The 18,076-nt window shown below is 39.0% G+C and overlaps 1 protein-coding gene and 1 pseudogene across 1 annotated transcript; one reads left to right on the forward strand and one right to left on the reverse strand.

The window, feature by feature from the left end:
- Nucleotides 1–5,649: 5,649 nt before the first annotated feature.
- Nucleotides 5,650–12,151, reverse strand: LOC138077720 (lysozyme C, milk isozyme-like). The gene is made up of 4 exons (XM_068969859.1): nt 12,016–12,151; nt 10,405–10,569; nt 6,985–7,066; nt 5,650–5,716 (listed from the first exon to the last, which is right to left on the reverse strand). Exons 1-4 carry the CDS (start codon nt 12,149–12,151, stop codon nt 5,650–5,652), a joined length of 450 nt encoding a protein of 149 aa, XP_068825960.1.
- Nucleotides 12,152–14,727: 2,576 nt separating this feature from the next.
- LOC138079456 (U5 spliceosomal RNA) lies at nt 14,728–14,832 on the forward strand (annotated as a pseudogene).
- Nucleotides 14,833–18,076: the final 3,244 nt, after the last annotated feature.

Below are 18,076 nucleotides of genomic sequence, written 5' to 3' on the forward strand. Positions count from 1 at the left end.
GAGCTCCCAGGGAAGCTCTTATTATTACTATATCCAAAATATAGTAAATATAGCCCATATTAATACTGTATAAAAATAAGAAATAGCATACATGATGCAATGATAAAAGAATATTCAAAAATGAAAAGGAGTTGTTGGAAATTAAAGCTATAATAACAGAAATGAAAAAAAAAAACTCAGAGCAAGGTTAGACTAATGAAATTCTCGCTGCCTCTGAAGACCTGAGAGGAGATTTAAATGGAAGACATAGAGCAGTGGGGATTGCGAGGTACAAACTAGCATGTATAAAATAAACTGAGACTTCCTTGACTGTCCAGTGGCTAGGACTCATCACTTCTACTGCAGGGTGCATGTGTTTGATCCCTGCTTTGGGAACTAAGATCTCACAAGCCATGCAGCACAGTCCAAAATAAATAAGTTACAAGGATATATTGTACCATACAGGGAATATAGCCAATATTTTATAATAACTAAATGAAATATAACCTATAAAAATGTGAATCACTATGTCGTACACCTCAAACTTAGTAATATTGTACATGAACCATACCTCAATAAAGAAAAAAGAGCCCTAGAGTTCGGGAATTGAACTAATGATAGATACAAATAAAGGTAAGCCAATATAACAAATATGCAGTTACTGGCTCTAGGGAAAATAAAATCTTGCATAAGAGAAGAAAGTAATTGTATTTACAGCTATGCAAATACTGAGTATTGATCTTAAAAAGTATATGTAATTACATTGGAAGGATGGGTTTTAGGGAAAGGTGCCATGTGTGATGAGATACAGGAGGAGGAAATAGAACTTAATCCTTAACTTCCACTGTAGGAACCAACATCAGGAACAATACAAGCCCGATACATAAAACCATGGGAGAAAATCTAAAATTCTTTTTTTGTTTTTTTTGGGGGGGGTCATGTCTCACAGCTTCTGAGATCTCAGTTCCCAGACCAGGGATTGAATCCAGGCAATGGAACTGAAAGCACCGACCTAACAGGTAGGCCACCAGGGAACTTCCTAGGATTTGTTTCTAAATTTAATTAAATTTATTTTTTGGCTGCGCTGGGTCTTTGTGCTGCGCAGGGGCTTTCTCTAGTTGCACCAACTGGGGACTACACTCTAGTTGTGGTGCTCAGGCTTCTCATTTCAGTGGCTTCTCTTGTTGGAGAGCATGGGCTCTAGGGCGTGTGGGCTTCAGTGATTGCCGCCCAGGGGCTCAGTAGTTGCGGAGCCTGCTGCCTAGGTTTCCTAACATTAAGCTAAAAGAGTAGAACACTGTTTCATGTGAAGAGGGAAAAATGGGGAGTTACATAAAAATCTTGTAGAACTATCTGACTATAAACATTAACTTATAACCTCATAAAATTGTTAAATGATTTAAAATATAATTTGTTTAATAGACATATATTTAATTGAAAACATTGTATCTATATATGATATTAGTCACTCATGACTATAACTTTTAGTAATTCCCTTTGTGCCTGCTAAGTCTCTTCAGTCATATCTGACTCTGTGTGTGGCTATGGACCCTAGCCTGCCAGGCTCCTCTATCCATGAGACTCTCTGGGTAGGATACTGAAGTAGGTTGCCATGCTCTCCTCCAGGGGATTTTCCCAATCCAGTGACTGCATCTCTTGCATCTCCTGCACTGGCAGACAGATTCACCTGGGAAGCTCCTTAGCAACTTTTAAAAAATATTTTTAAAGTCTCCTAAATACAAGTGATTGGAAAAGACTCTCATGCTGGGAAAGATTGAAGGCAGGAGAAGGGGACGACAGAGGATGAGATGGTTGGATGGCATCACTGACACAATGGACATGAGTTTGAGCAAGCTCTAGGAGTTGGTGATGGACAGGGAAGCCTGGTGTGCTGCAGTCCATGGGGTTGCAGAGTTAGATATGACTGAGCGACTGAACTGAACTGAACTGAAATAAAAGTGGAAGAAATGTGCTCAGAGCTCAACTATAATTAGTGCCACATGAAAGCCCAGTTTTAATCTGTAATATCACTCTGCATTTCAAGTAATATCCTGATGTGAAACTAAGCAACATTGGAATTGAGTTTCTTTTAAAAATGATGAAACTTTCATATCTGTTTTTACTTCGTTCTCTAAATAAGGGTGAAAATTTGGTTTGGGAACTTGATTGCATTAAAATAACAGGTATAAGTAAGACATGACATTTATCAAAAGCACTAAGCAAAATCTCCAACAAGAATTGCTTTCTCTCTTAGGCCAGGTTTTGCTAATCTCTGGTTGTTTCTTCAGTCAGCCATTGTCATGGTTCAGTCCTGGTGCTTCTCAGATACATCCTATCTCTGCATCTGAGCTCTTACTCTTCAAGCCTCTCTCCCCTACCTTGACTCATTCTTCATGCACCCCTGGATATCCTGATATGAATAAACCCACATTCTTTCCTGTTGATTCATATCAAAATGCTCCCAGAATCCTGAAACCTGAGGATGCACCTGAGTTGGGCCCCTCTGCTGTCCTCCAGGGGACTGGTCACATAGATTTGAGACCTGACCCTTGGAGCCACAGAAGCTGCTATACTAGAAGTGAGATTGGAGAGTAAAAAACTCTCAGAATGCCCAGCCTGGGGGAATATACTAAATCATCAGGGAGATTCATTCAAGCAGCTGGTTTTTATTGACCATGTATCACGTTACAGGCACTGTTCTAGGTATTGGGAATGTGGGCATAAACAAGAGGAAAAACTTTTTGCCCTCCTTGCTGTAAAAACAGTGTCCCAGCATGGTATGTCAGAGATGAAATGCAGTAAAGATGTCCCGATGTGGAAGAAGGGGTGACTGCCTGAGGAGTATCAAAGCCTGAGTGGAGACCATCTATTCCATTGTGTGGCAGTGTTGGGAGATTGGTTGCATACAGGCAAACTGATCAGAATACGCTTTAAGAATTTTAAGAAAAATGGGTACCTGCTTTCTGACTGTATTACAAGGAAGTTATCAACATAAAAGAAAAGAAAATCTACAATTAACCTTGTAATACGGCATTGGAATTGGAGGTATTTTATGAACTCAATTAGAGTAGATAAAATTAGGCAAATCCATACATCTTCTAGCTCTTTCCTTTGATGGGGCATGGGAACAGTGCCACTCTAGGGCCCAGAACTGGTTTTTTAATACTGTTATCAACTGTGAGGGCTAAGAGCTTTTGGAGAAATACCTGATTCTAGGCTGAAGCAGGAAGAGAACAAGGTGAGCATTAGAACAGCTTGTGCCAGAAAACAAAAAAGTGCCCAAAGAATGATGAGGTCATGTCAAGATGACGCAGAAGCTAGCTTGCAGAGGCTTTCTGAAAGGAGAAAAATAAGGAACAATGTGAACATCAAAATAAATGATAGCAATGGATTATGACTCATTATAATTGGAATAAAGTAGGAAGCCAGGGGTCCATACAGATATAATAAGTACATGCAAAAACTAACATTTTGATGAGGAAGAAAATTTCTCAAATTTCTCAGATTTCAAAGTACCTCATCCTCTCCCAAGTACCTCACAGTGGAGGTGACTTGCAGACATTACCTTAATCAAATGATCAGTGTGAACATCATCCATAACAGAGCATTTCAAAACTGCATGTCACCTAAAAGGACACAATGAGAATGCATGCTATCACATCTGTGGCATCCCTGCCAAAGACGCATAACCTAATCTACTCCAGACAATATCAGAAAAACCTTAGGCCATTTTACACCATAGGTGGTTGAGGTCGTCAAAAGGGTTAAGGTCATAAACTTCATGGAAAAGATGAAGAAGTGATCTAGACTGAAGGAAACAGGAAAACATAACAACCACATATGACATGTGATTCTGAATTGGACCTTTTAATAAAGGGTTTATGGAACAATCGATGAAATTGCATAGATCAGATGACTAGGTGGTCTTAATTTGTCAGTGTTCACCTGATGATTTGGATGACGTTTTCAGGTTCTGTAGGAGTTAAACACTGAAGGATTCAGAGCCATGGGCACTGTGTTGGCAGTGTATTCTCAAACTGTTCAGAAAACATAAAAGGTTGTACTGTATTTGCAAATTTGGGGAAAGAATGAGATTATTTCAGTCTCTTTAAAAAGTGGGAAAAACTATTCCTTTGAAAGTTATACTTCATCAAAAAAGAATAAATAAAAGAATCAGTAAAACGTGCATAAAATGATTACAGGCTTGAGCCCTGGGATACTCCAACAATTAAAAATCGTCAGCAGAGAAACAGCCAGCCAAGAAAGGCTGAGTAGGAACCATCAATGAGACAGAATATAAAGGAGCAGAGCTGAGGAAGAAGAACTTTTCAGAAATAGGAAGTGGTTCACTCTGTGAAATGCTGCTGAGAGATCAAGTAGGGTGAGCGGAAAACAATTGATCACTAGAATTGGCCCCAAGGCATCCTGGAAGGAGTCACGTTGGAGCCGTTTTCAGCTGAGTGAGGACCGCAGTCAGATTAAGGAGAGGTGAAAACACAAAGGGAGGTGAGAGCATGGAGTGGGTGAATATAGAAATCGCACCCCAGAAGTGTTACTGGAAAGGGAGCAGAGAGTGATGTTGCAGTTGGAGGGTTACGTAGAGCCCGTGGAGAGTTCTGTGTAACAAGCCAGCTTACCAGGGCAGCATGGTGATGGACTGCATGTGGAGACACTGCCACTGGCTGGAGCAGAGGCCCTTCATCCTAGCAATAAAGGGGAAGGGAGGGAAGGTGGGCCCAGGGAAAGACGCGAACTCTATTACGGTGGCCAGGAGGGCAAAAATTTGTATGAGTTGCTTCTGTTCTGTCAGTGTAAAATGAGGTTAGATCATCTAGTTGAGTGCAGGTGTAGAAGGCCAGTGGTTGGGCGTATGTGCTGGGACTTTGAAAAGAGAGAGGTAAATAGCAACAGTCAAAAAAGGAAAAGAAAAAATAATTAGCGACCGTCGTTTTGGTGAGTGGGGACACCAACACAGAAGGATTGCAGAGAAGTGACTAAGATGACTAGGCCGACTTGAGGGCCCAATTTAAATTTATGTTTATGAGTTTAAGGTGAGGGGAATTCCTTGGTGGTTCCATGGTTAGGCCCTAGAGAAGGAAATGGCAACCCACTCCAGTATTCTTGCCTGGAGAATTCCATGGACATAGGAGTTGGGCGGGCTATAGTCCATGGGGTTGCAAAGAGTGGATATGACTGAGTGACTAACACAAACACCCATGGTTAAGACTCCGTGCTTTCACTGTTCTGCTCCTTTTAACTGAACGGATGAAGGTTTACATGCCTACACAGGTGGGACTTTGCCTAAGATCAATTTGTTTAAAGATGCTCATTATATTTTTGTTGAATACTGGAGCGTGCTTGTATCATTCAAGATTAAGTCTGGGTTATTTCTTTGATTAAGAACTGAATGTACTAGATACATTTGATACTGAAGATTTTAGACAAATGTTCACCAGTATTAGTTCTGTTAGCAAGCTGAAAAATGTTGTAGGCCTAATATCAAACAATAAACACGTGAGGTAAACATCAAGCCTCTCAGAAGAAAGACTGCATGCTCTTGCTTCTATAAAAACATAATTTGTTTAAAGAGTGGTAGTGTAAACTTTTACTCAACTATTACTTCCTTAATATCAAAAAGAGACAAAATGAGCTGAAGTGAAAAATCCACTGTTACACTCTGCAACCCTGAACATGACTCCTGAGATCTTGGTTTTGACACTTGTTTCTCCATGCCACCCTGTAGAAAAAGATGAAACATATGGTAAGAAGGTTGAAACATATCTTCATTGTGTTATAGATACTTCATATCCTTTGTGAGAACAAAATAGTTAATCAGTACATGAAATACAAGATACAGACAGACCCAAGTATTGCTTATTTATTAACTGAAGACATGTATACCAAGGCCTTCACATCTCCCCAAGGCTTCACTAGGGCACGGAATGCTGAACACAAATGTTGAGTCTTATGCAGTCCACAACAGCACTGCAAAGTGCAGTCCACATTTACTTAACTCCAAAACTAATTTTGAGATATGACAAGGTATTGGTATTATATGGAGAATCTTAAAGCCTCTAGAAATTACCTAAAAAAATTGAGTAGTAAAAGAGTAAGATTCTGAATCTGGTAAAATATTGTTTCTATGTAATACACTGTTTAGCATAAATCTAAAGCTGCAGTTTTACCATGGTCTTTGGAAATATTCCCTCACTTCTCTCATAACAGCAGGATGAATCAGCTCTCCTCTTTAGTGCTTAACACATACTGTGCTCTATAACAGGAACTAAAGACTAGTAAGATTAGTCTTATTCTAAAGACTAATATACACAGTGTTGTAGGTCCATTATATTTCAAACACAAATGTACAAAGAAATTCACAGAAGAGTGGTCAGATTTGTGGTTATCCAGAGTGGGGCTCTAGGGTGGGGTGAGAGGTGAGGAACTGGACAAAGGCAGTGGAAGGTACTATAGACTTCCAGTTATAAGACAATAGTAGGGATGTAATGTACAACAGACCTTCCCTGGTGGCTCAGTGGCAAAAGATTGCAGCTGCAGTGCAGGCGACCCAAGTTTGATCCCTGGGTCGGGAAGACCCACTGGAGAAGTAAATAGCAACCTACTCCAGTATTCTTGAATAGGAAATCCCATGGACAGAGGAGCCTGGTGGGCTACAGTACATGGGGTCCTGAAAGAACTGGACAGGATTTAGCAATTAAACAACAATAACACAATATACAACATGATAAATATAATTAACACAGCTATATGTTATATGTATATAAAGGATGTTGAGAGTAAATTTTAAGACTTTTCATCCCACACAGAATTTTTTTCTTCTGTTTTTCTAATTTTGTATCCATATGAGATAATCAATGCTTACTAAACTTATTGTGATAATCATTTCATGATGACTATAAATCAAATCACTATGCTGTACACCCTAAAATTTACAGTGCTGTATGTTAATTACATCTCAGTAAAACTGGAAAGGGGGAAAAAATATACCATGCTCTAACACCTTGTGGATCACTGACAACCTTCTTTGCACTTGCTACAGCTTGAGTGATGATGTCATCGTTCAGCAAATCTGAAAAAGAAGTGGTGAGAAATGAAAACAATCTTCATAGAAATTTCATTTTAAGTTTAGGTTAAGTCAGCTTTCTCTTAGGCTGAGGAAAGAACAACTAATATTATTTTTTAAAAGTCCATGTATCTGTGTGAATGTTGGAGGGAAACTCTTTCTTCATTCCATCTCCTTTGGTATGAAATAAAGCATTCTGTTTCTCCTCTACCAAAGTCAGTGGATGTTCAGGAACTATTAACTAATGTGATACAAGGCACCCTTTTTACTAGGCAGTGTGAAAAACAAAACAAACAAGCAGAAACAGGTCTAGAGTTTTTTACTTAGCAATTCTAATGGAAATTTATCTTAAAAAAGTCATGGTATGTACCCAAAGATGTGTGTATAAGATGTTTCATAGCAGTTAATATAAAAGGAGAAAATGGAAACAGCCCAAGTGCTTAACAGTGAGAGAGAGACTGAGGGACTCCCTGGTGGTCCAGTGGTTAAGAGTGTACTTTCCAGTCCAGGGGATGCTGGTTCAATCCCTGGTGGGGGAAGGAAGACGTCAAATGCTGCAGGGCAGCTAAGCCCGCACATCCCAACTAGAGAGAGTCTGCATGGCACAATGAAGATCCTGCCTGTGGCAACTAAAACTTCACATGGCCAAAAATAAACAAACAAATGTTAAAAAAAGAAGTGGATTGATAAATTATAGAACATCTACACAGTATAACTCTATTCATCTTAAAAAATAATAAAGATTGGTATTTGTTAACAAAAATAGTTTTGTGTAATAAAGAGCAAATTGTAAAGCTATAAATTTAGCACAATTTCTTTTATGTTGAAACACATTGCTTACATGTTCATATGTGGATACAAATGTGCATAATATAGCTTTAATTCATTTACATGAGTGATGTAGATTCTGAAAGAAGATATGGATACCAAAAGTTACCAGTTTTCATGCATCTCTTGGTAATAAGAATTTCTATTCAATGACCACAGGTTATTCTATAATGTAAAATATTTGTATAAAATAAATTAACTGCATACAAAATAATATTCTAAAGATTAATCTTTTATTAGGATTTTGAATATTTAAAATATAACTATCGGTTTTGCAATATTTCTTCAATATTTTATGCAGTAAAGATTCATATGTTATCTCTACTTTAAAAGGAACTCAATAGAATATTTTTTTCACCCCATTTACACAAAACTGTTAATTAGCTTATTAGAATGATTATGCTTATATAGGCACTGGATTTTTTGAAGATGCAAACCAAAAAATTTAGAAATGAAATGTCATAATGTTTCTAAATCAGTTTAAAATCACTCAGCAAACAATCCCATATATATGATATACATAAAAGAAGTAAATATGACAAAATGTAAGTAACTGTAAAAGTACATGATGAGCAAATTGATGTTTATTATACTAATAATTCTAATTTTCCAAATATTTAAAACATTTCACAATAAAAAGTAAAAGTTATATTTTAAAAAGACCACATTTATTCCTCTTTTTGGTTAACCACTAATACTTTTGTTTTTTAATAAAGGAGGGTACATTGAAGAAAACAAACAAACTCCCACACAACCAAATTATCCCTAAACCCCCACAAACAAGGAAAGTAGGAGGAATGGCATTGTTCTTTACAAAGCATCAATATGTCCAGTTATGATGAAGTGATAGGTCACTCCAGAAACTCTGGTATGTTAACAAACAGCAAACTTTTATGATACCAGCTCTTTAATTTCTAACTTAAGGAATTATGAGGAGCAAAGTAAAGAGCTTCTAGAAGTTAAGATGGAGATTTTTTAGGTCCCTGATGAGCCCCTCAAGACCTTTTTATTTCTATTAAATCTTTTTTTTAAATTGGAGGTTAATTACTTTACAATATTGTATTGGTTTTGCCATACATCAACATGAATCTGCCACAGGTGTACACATGTTCCCCATCCTGAACCCCCCTCCCCCCCCCGCTCCGTACCATCCCTCTGGGTCGTCTCAGTGCACCAGCCCCAAGCATCCAGTGTCATGCATCGAACCTGGACTGGCGATTCGTTTCTTACATGATAGTATACATGTTTCAATGCCATTCTGCCAATTCATCCCACCCTCTCCCTCTCCCACAGAGTCCAAGAGACTGTTCTATACATCGGTGTCTCTTTTGCTGTCTCACATACAGGGATATCGTTACCATCTTTCTAAATTCCATATATATGTGTTAGTATACTGTATTTGTGTTTTTCTTTCTGGCTTACTTCACTGTATAACAGGCTCCAGTTTCATCCACCTCATTAGAACTGATTCAAATGTATTCTTTTTAATGGCTGAGTAATACTCCATTGTGTATATGTACCACAGCTTTCTTATCCATTCGTCTGCTGATGGACATCTAGGTTGCTTCCATGTCCTGGCTATTATAAATAGTGCTGCAATGAACATTGGGGTACACGTGTCTCTTTCAATTCTGGTTTCCTTGGTGTCTATGCCTAGAGTGGGATTGCTGGGTCATAAAGCAGTTCCATTTCCAGTTTTTTAAGGAATCTCCACACTGTTCTCCATAGTGGTTGTACTAGTATGCATTCCCACCAACAGTGTAAGAGGGTTCCCTTTTCTCCACACCCTCTCCAGCATTTATTGCTTGTAGATTTCTGGATCGCAGCCATTCTGACTGGTGTGAAATGGTACCTCATTGTGGTTTTGATTTGCATTTCTCTGATAATGAACTGGTCAACCATTTGCAAAAGAATGAAACTAGAACACTTTCTAACACCATACGCAAAAATAAACTCAAAATGGATTAAAGATCTAAACGTAAGACCAGAAACTATAAAACTCCTAGAGGAGAACATAGGCAAAACACTCTCCGACATACATCACAGCAGGATCCTCTATGACCCACCTCCCAGAATACTGGAAATAAAAGCAAAAATAAACAAATGGGACCTAATTAAATTTAAAAGCTTCTGCACAACAAAGGAAACTATAAGCAAGGTGAAAAGACAGCCTTCAGAATGGGAGAAAATAATAGCAAATGAAGCAACTGACAAACAACTAATCTCAAAAATATACAAGCAACTCCTGCAGTTCAATTCCAGAAAAATAAATGACCCAATCAAAAAATGGGCCAAAGAACTAAATAGACATTTCTCCAAAGAAGACATACAGATGGCTAACAAACACATGAAAAAACGCTCAACATCACTCATTATTTCTATTGAACCTTGACCTAAAGGATCATTCCAGTTTTCCCATAAGATATTTATGGAAAAGCTTGAGCGAACCTTTTAGATAACCCAACAGGTGTAACCAGGTGAGCCCTGTGCCATCACTCCACATTATCTTGTCTTACTGCTGCAGGGTATACAACAGGCATTAACTGCTCTTGCGGTTTTGCCATCATTACACCACCAGCGGCTATTGATTTGAAATATCCCATAATCAGTGCTTTTGTCTCCATGATTGTAGTTTGTAGCACGTGTGTTGTAATTGCTTTCCCATTTGGCCAAACAAATCCCTGAAAAAAAATTAATAAAAAACAGCAACACGACATAACTTATACTTCACAGCATAATTAGTTCTATTTAATTCTATTTTACTAACAACTTATAAGTATAAAGATGTATTTTACTTGTAAAATATTTTAACACCTTCGTGTTAAAGGGCCCTTAAGAGAATTCTTTTGTTAGCAAAACATTTGTTAATACTAATGAAACAAGTAACATATTTAAAAAAATATTAAAATAGATGTTTCCTCTATTGCTATTACCCTTCCCCTGCTCCCATTGCTCACGTAAGATTCAGCCTAGAACAGAAAAGTCAACAGAGTTACTGAGTATATTTTGTCACAACCAGTATATGTGTGAGCAAAGTTGCGTCAGTGGTGTCCGACTCTTTGCAACCCCATGGACTGTAGCCGGCCAGGCTCTTCTGTCCATGGGACTTTCCACACAAGAATACTGGAGTGGGTGGCCACGCCCTTCTCTCAACCCAGGTCTCGAATCCACGTCTCTTGCATCTCCTGCATCAGCAGATGGTTTCTTTTACTGAGCCGTCTGGAAAGCCCAATTAGCGGCATATACATACACTAATGGAAAAATACTTTTATTAGGGAAAATTTTTTTAAAGTATTTTTTCTGGGAGGAAATAAAAAATTTCTTATGATACCTAAAGTTGAATTTGGATATCAAATTAGAATCTTGAAAAGAGTCATAGAATAGGAAAGACTATGCCATCCAACCATCCTTCTAGCCAGTTACTCATTCATTTAAAAATAGTTATGGAGGAGAACTGTCTGAATTCAATCTGAAAAATACAGTGATGACTGACAAATATGGACTAAAATACACAGTCACTTTTCCTTAGGACACATCTTGAATGGAAGAAAATGAAAAATAATTCATCAACTAGAGTCAGAATAATGTCATTTCTTACTGCATTTCAGGGATCCTTATACAGATATTGATTGAGGGGAAATAGGTTCCTTTTGTCCCTGTTTTAAGAGTTCAATGAAATTTTTAAAAAACTCTGTCCAACATCATGGTAGGGGCATTACAAATGAGAAAAATACTGCCTTACTCAGGCTTGCAGAACTCAAGTTCCAAACTGGAAATGGCTAGAGTCAAATACCAAGGGCTTAACAGACATATGTCAGGTTCTGAAATATATCTTATAGTCAGCCTCCATATGCCAGCTGGCAAATTCAGTGGCTCTAGAGGAGTATAGCAGTACCTGGCATGCTTAGAATGGTACAGAATTTGACCCTCCCATGCCTCAGTCCTTCACCTGGTACATCTGATTCTAAAGGAACCATTGATGTTTTAACCACTGTGAATGTACAACACCTCAAAGAAATAAGAATAAGAAAAGTCCATTACACAACATTCCTTTCTTATTATTCATCCTCTATTAGTATCTGTTCCACACTTGGCTCACTATTTGGAAGGAGGAATAGTTAACTTACACTTTGCCAGGCTGACGCCCTTAGAGCCATCTAATGCAAGTCTTTTCAGAGTTCTGGCAAGCTCACACTTCTGAAATTTCTTGCCCTGAACAGTGACAGAAAGGAGGAGAAGCCCCAGAATAAGGACAGCCTTCATGTTGACTGACAAGCCAGATATCCAGGCTGGACTTGGTATTTAACATCTTTTCACTTCCCCCTTCTCTGATTAGTTTGGGGGCTCTGCCCTTGGCGACATGTGAAAAGCAGGTCCTGTGTTTTGGTCCACTGACCAAAGTTTTCTTCCTTATGTTTAAAGGAATATGCTGATATCCTTAGTATTAACCAGCAAGAAAATAATAAAATGATATTGCTTAATGACCTTGCTCAGGAAGAACTGGGATTAGCACTCTAGCCCAAAGAAGAATTTTCTCCTATTTTATTACAAATTTGAGTAACTATAAAGAAAAAGATTACTGAATGAATATTTTATCCAACTGAGAAAGAACTCCAATCTTTCATTAAATTTCTTTATGTGCTTTCACTATGTTGTCTTCTTTTTCACGTAAAATTATTTTATATATATTTTCCACAAAACAACATGACATACTGCCTGGTGTTCTGATAAGTGTAGCACCACACCATGTTGTTCAACCAAACTGCTCCTGTGAACACATTCCTAACTCCTTTCTGACAATGCCTACTTCACATTTCCATGTTAGAACATAAAGGGTCATTGTAAAGCAAAGGAACTTAACAGCAAAACTTACAGGAGAATAACAGTATATGCCGCCCAAAAATCTTCCCCTTTGGCACAAGGATTATTTTGAGCTGAGGCGATTGAAAAGAAGCAGATCCAAGAAAAATTCTCTGCCCTCCCCCTAGTTCCCTGAAAGCAGAACATAAATTTGTGCAGATATTAATCACCAACAACCCTTGACTCTTATCAGCCCCAAGACAACATCAAAGGACTCAATAAAACAACCTTTACTGAGTATTAGTTTTTAATGTATTTATTATCATCCCACAATCTGCCAGCCTTGAAGCCTAGCATTCTTTTCCTCTGTCTTGTTGCTACTCTAAAAGTATATTGTTCTTTGGTTAAGATAATCTGTAAGTCTAAGTTCTAGCCATCTTTTTGAGTTATGCCTACTAGCATTTCTCGTAAGCATATATGAGATGTGCGTATTAATGCACTTGTTTACTTTTCTCTTGTTAATCTTTTGTTACAGAGACCCAAACAAAAACCTTAAAATGGCAAAAGGAAACACGTTCTTCCTGTAGAGTTTCTGGTGATGAGGACGGACAGGGAAAGGCTAGAACACTCCTCTTTCCTCAAACTGCAGTTGAGATATGGAATAATCGACAACAGACCAGCAGAAGGTAAGGATTCTTACCATGTCAGTCTCCCAGCTCTCTGTAGTGCGCTCAAGAGAGGAGGATAAAAATTTCTCCTTCTCTGTTCCTTTCCAAATTCACAGTGGCAGGAGAAAAACATTTGTGAAAATAGATCTTGAATCATGTCTCTTCAACACCTATGGTTATTGATTCTTAGCCTCCCAGAAAGAGTCATGCTTTCCTTTGTCTCTCTCATTTGTTATAGGAATGAAAAGCATTAAAACAAGAATCTCTATTTGTCTTGTTTTATGTACTGAGATGGAGAAGGCAATAGCACCCCACTCCTGTAATTTTGCCTGGAAAATCCCATGGACAGAGGAGCCTGGGGGGCTGCAGTCCATGGGGTCACTAAGAGTTAAACATGACTGAGTGACTTCACTTTCACTTTTCACTTTCATGCATTGGAGAAGGAAATGGCAACCCACTCCAATGTTCTTGCCTGGAGAATCCCGGGGATGGGGGAGCCTGGTGGGCTGCTGTCTATGGGGTCACACAGAGTCGGACACGACTGAAGCGACTTAGCAGCAGCAGCAGTGTGTACTGAGAACTTTTGTAACCAGTGAGAATATTCCTTCTCATTTTTGCCACTTGAGAGGTGCAGGTTGTCTGTCAGGCTTGCCTCAGTAACTAGTTAGGACCCTAAGACATGAAGTAACAGGCAACATTTTCTTTGTCTAACTAACCACACTGGGTCTCAGGAAAGTTTGTCTTTATAAAGACATTATAAGGGCCCTTTATTGCTTCTACAAGATTGAGGGGAAAATCAGAGAACAAATGTCAAGAACTACAGATGGCACACAGCAAGTATAAAACTGTAAATATTGATGTCAAGAACTACAATGGCGCACAGCAAATATAAAACTTATGTAAATATTGATAGCCAGGAAACTGCTTTGACAGAAGTCCAGGAAATGTACTGAAAGGCTTGATTTATTGTCCCTTACTCTGTAAGCAGACCCCACCAGGTCCAGATCTTTGTGTATTTGGGGACAGCACTTCACACACAAAAAATATTGAACTAATCTACAGACTATTAAAGAAAATAAAAAAGATTATAGTACTTATCCTAGATTTCTGATAACAGGCAAATATGTTCCTGACTTCCTCCTTAGATAAAACTTATGATTCTCAGTCCCTTGGAAATATTGATCTTATCATATCTTTGAAATGGAGCATCCAAATGGTTGGCTAAAGCATCCTTGCTTGGGACTGGAAAAAAAAAAAAAAAAGAGAAAGAGATTTTAAACAGCAAACTGCTTACTTGATATTTCTGCAACTTCTGTAACTGCCACAAATTTTATCCACAGCCCCCATAAGATTATCTATTAAAGGCAAGTAATATTCTGCTTCTCTTCCTATCATATAAATCTTTCATCTTTTACTAAAAATTTCTGTGGAGAAGAGCAATTCTGAGTTCAAGAGGGAGATGATACATGTATAATTATGGCTGATTTGTGTTGTTGTACATCAGAAACCAACACAACATTGTAAAGCAATTTCCCCCCATTTAAAAATTAAAGTTAAAAACAGGCAAGTAAAAACCTTAGAATGTCTTCCCACAAATACTGGTAAAAGGATTCAACTTTCTGGGTGGGTAAACTTAACTTGTTCCATCTGCCAGAAACACCATTTATATCCAATTATTCTTGCTTGTCTGGCTCTAGGTAAATGATCACACCATTGTGATTATCTGGGTCATGAAGATCTTTTTGTACAGTTCTTCTGTGTATTCTTGCCACCTCTTCTTAATATCTTCTGCTTCTGTTAGGTCCATACCATTTATGTCCTTTATTGAGCCCTTCTTTGCATGAAATGTTCCCTTGGTATCTCTAATTTTCTTGAGGAGATCTCTAGTCTTTCCCATTCTGTTCTTTTCCTCTATTTCTTTGCATTGACTGCAGAGGAAGGCTTTCTTATCTCTCCTTACTATTCTTTGGAACTCTGCATTCAAATGGGAATATCTTTCCTTTTCTCTTTTCTTTTCGCTTCCCTTCTTTAAACAGCTATTTGTAAGGCCTCCTTACAAGAGGGTGTTTGCTATGACCAGTGCATTCTCTTGCCAAAACTCTATTAGTCTTTGCCCTGCTTCATTTCATATTCCAAGGCCAAATTTGCCTGTTACTCCAAGTGTTTCTTGACTTCCTACTTTTGCATTCCATTCCCCTATAATGAAAAGGACATCTTTTGGGGGTGTTAGTTCTAAAAGGTCTTGTAGGTTTTCATAGAACCTTTCAACTTCAGCTTCTTCAGCATTACTGGTTGGGGCATAGGCTTGGATCACGGTGATATTGAATGGTTTGTCCTGAAAAATGAACAGAGATTATTCTGTCATTTTTGAGATGGCATCCAAGTACTGCATTTCAGACTCTATTGTCTTCACACTCCAAGTGAGATGGTAGGTGTTGCGAGAGGGCATCAGAGGGCAGACACACTGAAACCATAATCACAGAAAACTAGTCAATCTAATCACACGGACCACAGCCTTGTCTAACTCAATGAAACTAAGCAATGCCCTGTGGGGCCACCCAGGATGGATGGGTCATGGTGGAGAGGTCTGACAGAATGTGGTCCACTGGAGAAGGGAATGGCAAACCACTTCAATATTCTTGCCTTGAAAACCCCATGAACAGTATGAAAAGGCAAAATGATAGGATACTGAAAGAGGAACTCCCCAGGTCAGTAGGTGCCCAATATGCTACAGGGGATAAGTGGAGAAATAACTCCAGGAAGAATGAAGGGATGGAGCCAAAGCAAAAACAATACCTAGTTGTGGATGTGACTGGTGATAGAAGCAAGGTCCAATGCTGTAAAGAGCAATATTGCATAGGAACCTGGAATGTTAGGTCCATGAATCAAGGCAAATTGGAAGTGGTCAAACGGGAGATGGCAAGAGTGACTGTCAACATTCTAGGAGTCAGCGAACTAAAATGGACTGGAATGGGTGAATTTAACTCAGATGACCATTATATCTACTACTGTGGGCAGGAATCCCTTAGGAAAAGGATACTCTGTCTATCAGATCTAGTCCCTTAAATCTACTTCTCACTTCCACTATATAATCATAAGGGATTTGATGTAGGTCATACCTGAATGGTCTAGTGGTTTTCCCTACTTTCTTTAAGTCTCAATTTGGCAATAGGAGTTCATGATCTGAGCCACAGTCTCATCCTGGAATGTGAAGTCAAGTGGGCCTTAGGAAGCATCACTATGAGCAAAGCTAGTGGAAGTGATAGAATTCCAGTGGCACTATTTCAAATCCTGAAACATGATGCTGTGAAAGTGCTACACTCAATAAGCCAGCAAATTTGGAAAACTCAGCAGTGGCCACAGGACTGGAAAAGGCCAGTTTTCATTCCAATCCCAAAGAAAGGCAATGCCAAAGAATGCTCAAACAACCGCACAATTGCACTCATCTCACGCACTTGACTGGGAGAAGGCAATGGCACCCCATTCCAGTACTCTTGCCTGGAAAATCCCATGGACGGAGGAGCCTGGTAGGCTGCAGTCCATGGGGTCGCTAAGAGTCAGACATGACTGAGTGACTTCACTTTCACTTTTCACTTTCATGCATTGGAGAAGGAAATGGCAACCCACTCCAGTGTTCTTGCCTGGAGAATCCTGGGGATGCGGGAGCCTGGTGGGCTGCAGTCTATGGGGTTGCACAGAGTCAGACACAACTGAAGCGACTTAGCAGCAGCAGTAGCAGCACACACTTGACTGGAGTAATGCTCAAAATTCTCCAAGCCAGGCTTCTGCAATACGTGATCCATGAACTTCCAGATGTTCAAGCTGGTTTTAGAAAGGGCAGAGGAACCAGAGATCAAATTGCCAACCACTGTTGGATCATTGAAAAAGCAAGAGAGTTACAGAAAAACATCTATTTCTGCTTTATTGACTATGCCAAAGCCTTTGACTGTGTGGATCACAATCAACTGTGGAAAATTCTGAAAAAGACAGAATACCAGACCACCTGATCTGCCTCTTGAGAAATCTGTATTCAGGTCAGGAAGCAACAGTTAGAACTGGACATGGAACAACAGACTGGTTCCAAATAGGAAAAGGAGTACGTCAAGGCTTGTATATTGTTACCCTGTTTATTTAACTTACATGCAGAGTACATCATGAGAAACGCTAGACTGGAAGAAGCACAAGCTGGAATCAAGATTGCTGGGAGAAATATCAATCACCTCAGACATGCAGATGACACCACCCTTATGGCAGAAAGTGAAGAGGAACTAAAAAGCCTCTTGATGAAAGTGAAAGAGGAGAGTGAAAAAGTTGGCTCAAAGCTCAACATTCAGAAAACAAAGATCATGGCTTCTGGTCCCCTTACTTCATGGCAAATAGATGGGGAAACAGTGGGAACAGTGTCAGACTTCATTTTTGGGGGGTCCAAAATCACTGCAGATGGTGATTGCAGCCATGAAATTAAAAGACACTTACTCCTTGGAAGGAAAGTTATGACCAACCTAGACAGCATATTCAAAAACAGGACATTACTTTGCCAACAAAGGTCCATCTAGTCAAGGCTATGGTTTTGCCAATAGTCATGTATGGATGTGAGAGTTGGACTGTGAAGAAAGCTGAGCACCGAAGAATTGATGCTTTTGAAGTGTGGTGTTGGAGAAGACTCTTGAGTGTCCCTTGGACTGGAAGGAGATCCAACGAGTCCATTGTAAAGGAAATC

The sequence above is a fragment of the Capricornis sumatraensis genome, chromosome 4 (genome assembly GCF_032405125.1).
Source record: "Capricornis sumatraensis isolate serow.1 chromosome 4, serow.2, whole genome shotgun sequence".
Lineage (NCBI taxonomy): Eukaryota > Metazoa > Chordata > Mammalia > Artiodactyla > Bovidae > Capricornis > Capricornis sumatraensis.